This window comes from Myxocyprinus asiaticus, chromosome 45 (genome assembly GCF_019703515.2).
Source record: "Myxocyprinus asiaticus isolate MX2 ecotype Aquarium Trade chromosome 45, UBuf_Myxa_2, whole genome shotgun sequence".
NCBI classification, from domain to species: Eukaryota; Metazoa; Chordata; class Actinopteri; order Cypriniformes; family Catostomidae; genus Myxocyprinus; species Myxocyprinus asiaticus.
In genome coordinates this window covers 13,376,871-13,387,901 of record NC_059388.1, presented here as the reverse complement: position 1 = coordinate 13,387,901, position 11,031 = coordinate 13,376,871, and the positions used below count along the sequence as shown (strand labels likewise).

The window sequence follows — 11,031 nt, the reverse complement described above, 5'->3', positions numbered from 1 at the left end:
CGCCCTCGAGCGGGGAGGACTGATTTATTACTCCAACGAGTGAGTTATTATTACTATTATTATTATTATAATAGTTATTTTTACTTATTTGTTTTGTTTTGTTGTTTTTTTGTACACGGTCTCTTTACTGTATCTTCCCCTTCATTCCCCTAATTTCATATTTACTTCACCGTATTTATTTTCAATAATAAATATTTCTATACTCGATATTTCTATAAATTCCTTTTATGTTTTGGAAATATTGTGAATGTTCCCAAAACAAGCCAAAAAAAAAAAAAAAAAAAAAAATTGACTCAAGCAAGAGGAATGCACGCGAGGAGCGCGCACTCCGTGCACAGTCTATCTTGACAGCACGCGCACGCGCGCGTCTCTGACAGAGAGTTTCGCCATTTTGAATAGAAACATATGAACGATTTTTATTTTCCGTTCCCCTTGCATGAGATTACACTTCTTGGTGCTGCACAGCACAATAATTGTTTAAAAACAACTTTGGCGCGCACGATGGTTCTCGCTCTGAACAGATAGTTAAGAGGAAAACGGTCTCGTTTCAGAGTGCGCGCGCGGGGCAGCAGCAGCGCCACCGCTGCACGAGCCTGACCAGCACTAACCAACAACCAGAAACAGCAGCCAGTCTACAGACACTCACAGCGGGGGTAAGTTAGAGTGAAAAAAACCGCCTGTCTGCTTACATAAATAGCCCACCCGGACCGTCTCCCCCTGTTATTCAACGAGCCGTGCTTGATCGTGGATGATTTGCGTGTGAAATGTGTCAGTTTAATTTCCCCTCAGATGAAGACAAACTTCTGATAGAGATTCGGCTGAAGTTAGCCAGCCGAGGTAGCAAACAAACCGAAAACATCCCGTTCTTTTGCGTCAAACGCCCTCTAACCCGCCTTATATTATTAACGAGTGTGCATCTGATTTGTTTCGTTCGAGTTTATGGCTCTTATAAAAACACAGAAACCCTTTTTGCAGCTCATGTTAGCGATTGATGCTAACCGCTGCTAGCGGGGCCCAGTTGTAAACATGCATCCACAGAGATTTTCTGCTTAAACTCACATTCTGCACTTGAAAGTGTCCGCATATGCGGGGTTGAGCGAAATAAATCTCATTTGACAATCTCTGCTTTATAAGGTGGGAAAATGATCTGGCATGTTATTGACTTTGTAACACGAGTAGTTCAGAAGTCAGTTCGTCCTTTCCAGTTATTTGACTGTTGAGTTGTACAACAGGACCCTGATCATTCAATATGATGAATGCAATCTCATTTGGAGTTTTGTAATGCGTGAGCATCCCCCTGGGGTCAGCGCATGGTGCTGGATCAATTTCCTAAGTAGGCAGCTTCTGGACACCAGGTTGTGCAATCATGGCCAAATTATTTGACCTTAGCTGCTGTCAGAGATTCCCTCCAACATCGCTGCTCGTGTCTGCTGTGTGTGTCAGCATACATTGTTTGTAAATGCTGCAGCCTAGTTCTATTTTTGATGGATTGTAGTGCTGAGACTTTTGCTTTCCTGTTTAGAATTCACTGGGGAGTGCTTTCGCTCTTATTATTGCACCGAGCAGCTTATTGTGCCTTTATGCACCAGATGAACCTCCCTGCACGTGCACACAACGATGTCCACATAAAAGGAGGAAACAGGTCCCCTTGTCTTTTTGGGCATGTTACTCAAGTGACTGAAGTGCTTGCACAGCTGCAGATCAATGATAGAGCTTATTTCCGGTATGGTGTGCTCTCTCTGCCTTTGTCATCAGATGAATATGTAGCTAGTGCTCAAGGAAGCTGTTACCAGCTGCTGTCTTCAGTATGCCATATGCACATGATATATGGCCTAGGTAGGCATCTCGTTCAGTGAAAAAATGGCATGTCAATTGGCACCTTCTATTTGAACCTATAGTGGTGAATTTGATATTTGCATGGCGTTTGAAATCTGATCGCAAGACAAATTTTCTTTGTTGAACGAACCACATTAGTGCCATTGGAGATAATGCCTAAAATTACTTTGTCTGCAAGAGAGTCAGGTTTGGGGTAAATTTGAGGAAGAAAACATTTATGTGTTTATGTTCACAGTTGCCAAAGATATGACAGTAGTACAAACTAGGGATGGGCATTTTGGTCATTTTGTCTACTCGAGTACTTGAGGGGCAGTGACATGTACATAACTGTATATGTAATAACATGTCTGACAAATGCCTTTGGCTGCTGCATTGCATCTTGTTGTTCCAGTGTATCGTCTATTCATTATTATAGGCTGTTATAAAATAATCTGGTACAAAAGATTGCATAATCAAAATATAATGCATCATATTTTGTCATTATGTGAAGATTCGCTGCCCAACTCAATGAAAGAATGTGCACAACGCATGTCTGTCTGTTTTTCCTTCAGGTTACCATAGTAATCTTAGTAAGCGTGAACTAGGCTTTTTTAGTGACTGTCTGAACCATCTATTTTCAAATCGCAGTTGGCTTAACAGGAGACGCATTTACCATCGCGTTTTTAATACGCGTGTTAAGTTGAAGTTCAGTTTTGACGACGTTGCATTGTGTTCCAATTAGCTGTGTTCTGTCTAGCTGTTTGAAACACTCGCCTGCTGTATATGCGCCGCTTCAGCGCATTGAGTCCACTGCCACACGCCTGGTGTGTGTGTCTCCCCAAGTGTTCGCTCCTGTGCGGAAAGCAGTGATGCTCCGTATTGTTGTTGCTGTGATGATTCATGAAGCGTTCCATTCAACTCGGAGAGTCAGAATTTCCACCTTTCAACTGGGGAAAGTGCAACGGAATGACACATTATGTCGGACTTCTAACTCGGAAACTCGTGCGGAAATCTTCAACTCCCATTTCGTCAAGATGCAGGTGTGTGTTACTTCACGCAAACATGTCGGCGCCCAGGGCAGGGAGGTTTACAGTCAGTGACAAACATTCATTTTTATTATATAACATCCATTAACGAGTCCAAGTTCTTACATAAAATGATAATAAAACGTGTTTAGCCAACGTTTTGCAGAGACAAGTTTAAAAAACTGTTAATTACACTCTCTTTTGATTATCGGAACGATAGCATTGCAGCGTCGTATATCAGTTTGGTTGCTATGAGACGTCTCTGACTAGAGGTGGAAATCTTCACTGGCCTCATGATTCGATTACGATTCAAAGAGTAATGATTTGATTATAAAATGATTCTCAATGCATCACGATGCATCTTGTCCTTCAATTTCTTTCTTTTTCAGTTTCTTCAAAATTTCTTTTTTACTCTGTTTTTTTCCCTTTCAGCTTTTTATTTAACAGCTGTTTCAAAAAATCAAAACGAGTCACATTACATAAACTGGCCTTTTACATTCAGCATGAGCTGTGAACAAAACCACATGATTAAATAAATGGTTCTATAGCTTAAAAGAGTATCTCAGTTTTTCAGTTTCTTTCTTTAGAACTGTATAAAAAATGTCTTAAAAGTACAAGAAAAAAAATATTCATATTAAATGAAAACATCACCAACATCTCCCGAACCGCTGCCTCGTCATTATTTTCTTCTGTGTTTTCCCCCGTTGTGTGCAAATCAGTGCAATAATGGGTGCGAGCTCGTCTTTCATGTTGTTTGTTGGCTTATCATGAATAAACTCTCCTGTTGCTATGTGCGTGGGTTTGTGAAAGAATTTCGGGATCGTAGTTTCATTCGGGCACAAATGGTCATGTGTTTGATACAGCTGGTCTGCAAACAGTCGTGTTTGTGCACTTGACTTTAGTGTATGCACTTAATTCGCGTCTTTGTTTCTACATCTATCTTTGACGCGCGCCACTGCTCTGCCGTGATTTAAACTGAACTCAGAATCGATTCTGATACTTTTGAGAATCGATTCAGAATCGTTTGAATATGAATCGCGATGCATCGCTGAAATGATTTTTCCCCCACCCCTATCTCTGACAATCAATGTACCCCTCAGAGGCGCAACGTATTCAATCTCCAAATTAAAAATAAGCTCCCTCTTTGACACATTTGTGTTTAGTTGTCAGGTAACTGTCACTGAATTACGAATTAAGTGAGAAGTAACATCATGCATGATCACCATCGATCATCGTTTTCATGATCGATCATTGCTGCCACGACCGAGTACCTGAGTACTCGAGCCCATCCCTGGTAAAAAAAAACTTGTGCGCATGAACTTATACATTTGCAGCTGAATCGACAGAATTTGTGGTTTAATACTTATTACCAAAAAATTAATTTGACTTGTCCCTCTTTAAAAAAAAAAAAAAAAAAGAAGAAGAAAAAAAAATTTGAGGATGCAACAATGTTTTGGTTGCCGATATTTATCGGCCAATTATTGACCACATTAAAACCGCTGGTTACAAGCATGAAAAACGGATGGTTCATTTATAATTAATTAGTAACACACTTTGTAAAAACTCAAATTATTCATAATTAACAGCATTAGCTGGGAGAGAATTTCTTTCATATGTACGCAAAAAGTATATTGACTTGAAATCGGAGTCGAATCAAGAGTTTGTGAATTGAATCGGGAAATCTGTTTCAATACCCAGCCTTAGTATTGATCCCGGAACATTCATTAAGATTTTAGTCTTATATATTGTATGTATTTCATCGTACCAAGAGCATGTGATGCATTGAATTATATTTTTATACATTATTAATATATCGCACTCACTTTGTGCTGGGCACCTTTCGCAGACACATTAGTTTGACACATTGGTCGATGGGTATCTCGCCATACCAGCATTGATTTATGTAGGCAAAACTTGAGTTTGCACTTTTTCATTCTTGTTTCCTTCCCCAGTGTCGGTTCTTCTGAGGCGTGAATTCGAGGAGGGCCTGCTGGGAAGTTGACCTCATGCAGATTAATGCTAGGTCATTCTGTGCTGTCTGCATTCTACCACTCAAATGCCTGTCTGCCTGTGGAGGAGGTGTAACTAAGGATTCACACATTTCATCAGCTGGTAAAAATATATATTTATTTAGCAAAGGCTAGTAATGTTCATGGGTTTGAGTTCTTTCACATAGGCAAGATAACAGTTCTTTGAGAAAGCTGTGTGAAATGTATCGCCCTGGGTGTGATGCTTGGGGTACCAGTTATCCTGTTGGAAATGTATACTTACTTTGTTCATGACCAGAGTTCTTAGAAAATCCTCAGCCCAGGTGATTTCAGTCAACAATGAAAGAAAGAATTGTTACGCTTCATTTTCCATTTGCTTCATGTTTTGTTTTGAGTGGGATGCTTTAAAGGTCCAGCAATTATTTTCGGTCCCTTTCTTTGTTCTTCTATTCTCCAGATTCTCTTTCATCTGTTAGTTTTGCTTGCTGTCTTTTCATCATTCCTCCCAGGCTCCCACTCACTGCACATCTCTTTTTTTTTCCCCTCCTCTCTTCCCTCATCTCTTATGAACGCATCATTAATTGAAGAATGCTCTGGCATGATGCTGCATCCATGCCACTAGGTGTCAGTATAAGTCGAAGAGTACTTCCATCACAACATAAATAAAACATTAATGAGTGTGCCTTTAAATCAATTCGAAAAGAAATCTCTTGTTTGCCATTTCAAGTTTTTTAATGCATTCAACTCCTATCTTGTCCATTTAAGGTCTGTGCTTCCTGCAACAGCCACCGCCATCATGTTCTGGAAGTTTGACCTGAACAACACCTCCCATATCGACCAGCTGCTGGATCGGGAGGATGTGACTCTGAGAGAGTTGATGGAAGAGGAGGATGTCCTGCAGGAGTGCAAAGCACAGAATCGCAAGCTCTTGCTCTTCCTCTCCAAGGATCACTGTATGCAGGAACTGGTTACACTCATCACAGAGGAGCCCCCTGCTGATCTGGAGGAGAAAACTCGCTTTAAGTAAGATAGAGAAAATGGCGCATCTCACTTTAGAGTTTTAAGGCTGTTTTGTAAGTGTATTCAGCTCATTGTATTTTATAAATTCCCTGTGATTCCCTGTCTTTTTTGTTTTTTCATTAAAAATGAATGTTCAGTCACCATTCACACACCCTCATGTTGTTACAGAACCGTATGACTTTGTCATCCTCCATGGAAAACAAAAGATGTTCGTTAGAATGTTTAACCTCATTCATAATTCGCTTACATTACATATTTTACAAGTGAATGGTGACTGAAGCTATCCTTTTGTGTTCCACGGAAGAAAGTAAGTCATATGGGGTTGGAAAAACAAGAGTGTTAATAAATGATGACAGAAATGTTATTTTGTGGTGAACTACACTGCCTGGCCCTAAAAAAGTTGCGTACTCTTATATTTAATTGGACCGCCTTTAGCGTTGATTACGGCTAGGGATGTTCCGATGCCATTGTTTTGAGAACGAGTACGAGTACCAATACTTTTTTTAAGTACTCACCGATACCGAGTCCGATACCTGTTTTTTTTTCCTGAACTCAGTATCAGCAGTTTATTTCAATTTTATCATCAAAATTGTGTTTAAATAAATTAAAACTTTAATCAAATGGAAGTATAACAATTCATTTTCAACATAAAATTGTATTATTTTTATCAAATGAAGTGATTTTATACAGAACCTCACAGCACAATCTGAAATACAACATTGGAGTTATTTTTGTCAAATAAAGTGTTGCATAATAGAGCGTCACAGACGTGATATATTGCTTAAATATAATACAGTTACTATTGATTTATTATTATTAATAGTAGTAGTAGTAGTGAATATTACATAACTATACAGTAATGATCTGTTTTTGTCGTACTTTTTTCATTTAAATTGAGCTTTTATTTTGAAGTGTTTCTGTGTTAGACCAAGGAGCTCTGACGTAATGATGGCACATTCCCAATCCAGAAAAGCAGGTCGCTTTGTGAATCACAGTAATTATTGATCCGCAAAATGCTACTATATAAATAAATAAATATGTAGTCTGTATATGACTCGTGCTAAAAAGTGAATTAGCGCTCTACCTGCTGTCATCTGCTACAAACAGAGCATGCAATGCTCATGATAGTGTTTTCCGTGTATGAGTCAAGGATCTCTTAAAGGTATGAGCAGTTTGTGTCTCTGTCAGAACAATGCTGGCTCCACACATTCACAAGCACTCACATTTAAAACGCTGCACGTGAAAACTATCTATTTATCTCATTAAATCGCATCTTTTGTTGTAAAAAGAGCTAACTAGGACATGACGTGATTTTAATCTGTGCACTGAATGTTTATGTAATAACATTTGTATGTCAGATTGTATTGGTTTTTGTATCGGAGCATTTTTATGAGTACGAGTACAAGTACATGAGCGTGGTATCGGAACCGATTCCGATACCAGTATTGGTGCATCCCTAATTATGGCACACATTCAACGTGGCATTGTTTCAACAACCTTATGCAATGTCACAACATTTATTTCCATCCAGAGTTGGATTAATTTTTGGCCAAGCTCTTGTGTTGATGATGGGAGAGTCGAACTACTCCGTAAAGTCTTCTCTAGCACAGGGTTAAGGTCAGGACTCTGTGGTGGCCAATTAATGTGTGAAAATGATTCCTCATGCTCCCTGAACCACTCTTTCACAATTTGAGCACAATTAATTTTGGCATTGTCATCCTGGAAAATGCTTGTGCCTTCAGGGAAGAAAAAATCCATTGATGAGACAGCCTGGTCATTCAGTACATTCAGGTAGACATCTGACTTTATTTTATTGCCACATACCGTTCGGGGTTCCCGCAGATGCTTAAAAAGTCATAATTTCTTAAATTCAGTTTTAAAAAAAAAGTCTTAAATATCTTAAATGATACAACAAAAGTCTTAATTTTTATTTTAAAAAGGTCTTGAATTTGGGGGAGGAAAGACAGGAATCATGATATGACCTAATGTGATTATCAAACTTAAAAAGATTATGATCTGATTAAATAAATGCATGCACTGCATCCTTCAGAGTGAACATGTAGTACTGTTGTATTTCCTCCAAGCACGCAGGGGATTGTGAGTGTTTTCAGCTGTTGCAGAGCAGTTCACAATCATTAAGCGATATTGGAAATTTATGACAAGCTATCACTGAAGATCAGCTGTTGATGATGATGATGTAGTGTTGATGAAATATGACTGTTTAATTTTAATTATTTATATTGTAATACGTTGTAGGTAGGGCTGGGCATTTTTTCAGATTTTTCAGATTAATTAGAAATTGCGTTTTGTTTTAAATCGAGAAATCTAGATTTTTCAAAACAATTTAGCAAACGCTATAGTTAGATATGTTGTAAATCCACCAAAGGCTGAATAAGGAAGAGAACAAGAATTAATAGCGCTTGTCTTAATGCTGCTCCCGATCTAATCAGATGTACGTGTGTGGCGCGCTCCAAATGAACATGACGGGTTAACAACACAGAGACTGATATAAAAGACAGCTGTAATATTCCCAATACGACTGTACACAGTGTGATTGTAGCTCAGCTTCGTCCATCATGCAGGTATACACCGGCTTAAGACCATAAATGACCTCGACGTGCGCATGTTGTTGAATGATCTCCTTTTCTTTTTACAGATAAAAAAGCGTAAATTACGTGACAGTTATGGCCGCTTCATTTCAAATCATGGAGAGGCTCTATATGGGAGAATCAAACATCCGCCACTCCTTTTGCCAGTAGATTCAGATAGATCGCTAATTATTGTTTTTTTCTGTAACATGTTTCAAGTGTACTGCATCTATAGCCAACATTTCGTGAGCGATCATTTTGACAAACTTTGCTAGTTGAATTGTAATGATAAATTATTTCATTTTGCTGTGCTGCTCAGCTTGACCCGCTAGAGGGCGCATCTCTATCTGCAGGGGTTTATGAATATACACACAAATTGTTTGATATACAAGGAGTACTTTCTAGATAAACTTGATAATTCATAGATATTGATTTCTAGATAACTTTCTAGATATACTTGGTTTAGATCAAATGAATACCTACAGTTGAAGTCAGAAGTTTACATATACTTAGGTTGAAGTCATTAAAACAAATTTTTTAACCACTCCACAGATTTCATATTAGTATATTAGTCTTTTAAGACATCTGCTTTATGCATGACATGAGTAATTTTTCCAACGATTGTTTACAGACAGATTGTTTCACTTTTCCATATCACAATACCAGTGGGTCAGAAGTTTACATTCACTAAGTTAACTTTGCCTTTAAGCAGCTTGGAAAATTCCCCAAAATTGTCAAGCCTTTAGGCAATTAGCTTCTGATAGGCTAATTGGCTAATTGGAGGTGTACCTGTGGATGTATTTTAAGGCCTACCTTCAAACTCAGTGCCTCTTTGCTTGACATCATGGGAAAATCAAAAGAAATCAGCCAAGATCTCAGAAAAAGAATTGTGGACCTCTACAAGTCTGGTTCATCCTTGGGAGCAATTTCTAAATGCCTGAAGGTACCATGTTCATCTGTACAAACAATAGTACGCAAGTATAAACACCATGGGACCACGCAGCCATCATACAGCCCAGGAAGGAGACGCATTGTGTCTCCTAGAGATGAACGTAGTTTGGTGCGAAAAGTGCCGATCAGTCAATCCCAGAACAACAGCAAAGGACCTTGTGAAGATGCTGGAAGAAACAGGTAGACAAGTATCTATAGCCACAGTAAAACGAGTCCTATATCGACATAGCCTGAAAGGCTGCTCAGCAAGGAAGAAGCCACTGTTCCAAAAACCACCATAAAAAAGCCAGACTACAGTTTGCAAGTGCACGTGGGGATAAAGATCTTATTTTTTGTAGAAATGTCCTCTGGTCTGACGAAACAAAAATTGAACTGTTTGGCCATAATGACCATCATTATGTTTAGAGGAAAAAGGGTGAGGCTTGCAAGCTGAAGAACACCATCCCAAACGTGAAGCATGGGGGTGGAAGCATCATATTGTGGGGGTGCTTCGCTGCAGGAGGGACTGGTGCACTTTACAAAATGGATGGCATCATGAGGAAGGAAAATTATGTGGATATATTGAAGCAACATCTCAAGACATAAACCAGGAAGTTAAAGCTTGGTCGCAAATTGGTCTTCCAAATGGACAATTACCCCAAGCATACCTCCAAAGTTGTGGCAAAATGGCTTAAGGACAACAAAGTCAAGGTACTGGAGTGGCCATCACAAAGCCCTGACCTCAATCCAATAGAACATTTGTGGGCAGAACTGGAAAAGCATGTGCGAGCAAGGAGGCCTACAGACCTGGGCCAAAATCCCAGCAATTTATTGTGAAAAGCTTGTGGAAGGCTACCCAAAATGTTTGACCCAAGTTAAACAATTTAAAGGCAATGCTACCAAATACTAACAAAGTGTATGTAAACTTCTGACCCATTGGGAATGTGATGAAAGAAATAAAAGCTGAAATAAAACATTCTCTCTACTATTATTCTAACATTTGGCATGCCCAATTCCCAAATGCACTCAAAGTCCTCTTGGTTGCATAGTGACTTGCCTCAATCCGGGTGGCGGAGGATGAATCTCAGTTGCTTCCGCGTCTGAGACAGTCAGTCCGCGCATCTTATCACGTGGCTTGTTGAGCGCGTTTCCGCAGAGACCTAGCACGTGTGGAGGCTCACGCTATTCTCCGCGGCATCCACGCACAACACACCACGCGCCCCACCGAGAGCGAGAACCACATTATAGTGACCACGTGGAGGTTAACCCAACATGACTCTACCCACCCTAGCAAACGGGCCAATTGGTTGCTTAAGAAGCCTGACTGAAGTCACTCAGCATAACCTGGATTCAAACGACATTTCACATTCTTATAATAAAGTAGTGATACTAACTGACCTAAGACAGTGAATGTTTTCTACGATTACATGTCAGGAATTGTAGAGTTTAAATGTATTTGTATAAATTGAGTTTAAATGTATTTGGCTAAGGTGTATGTAAACTTCTGACTTCAACTGTACACTGGCTAAGAATTATATAGCAGTTTTCTTACTCTTTTATTTCTGAACATCTGGGTTTATTAGATTTCAAATTATTTTACATTTACATTCTGTTGACAACTTCCCCCTGTGGTGCATTTGTACATTTTTCTTGCACAGCTTTGTT

At 39.2% G+C, this 11,031-nt stretch overlaps 1 protein-coding gene across 3 annotated transcripts in view; it reads left to right on the top strand.

The window, feature by feature from the left end:
• Positions 1-343: 343 nt before the first annotated feature.
• Positions 344-11,031, top strand: part of ppp6r2a (protein phosphatase 6, regulatory subunit 2a) — a 34,308-nt gene continuing 23,620 nt past the window's right edge. For 2 of the 3 annotated variants that reach the window (XM_051687956.1, XM_051687954.1), the window contains exons 1-3: positions 344-653; positions 4,793-4,952; positions 5,594-5,851. In XM_051687956.1, coding sequence (XP_051543916.1) covers positions 5,625-5,851 — 227 coding nt within the window. In that variant the 5' untranslated portion in view covers positions 344-653; positions 4,793-4,952; positions 5,594-5,624. Of the gene's footprint in view, positions 654-4,792; positions 4,953-5,415; positions 5,451-5,593; positions 5,852-11,031 lie in introns of all 3 variants that reach the window. The other variant, XM_051687955.1, reaches the window with a different exon arrangement.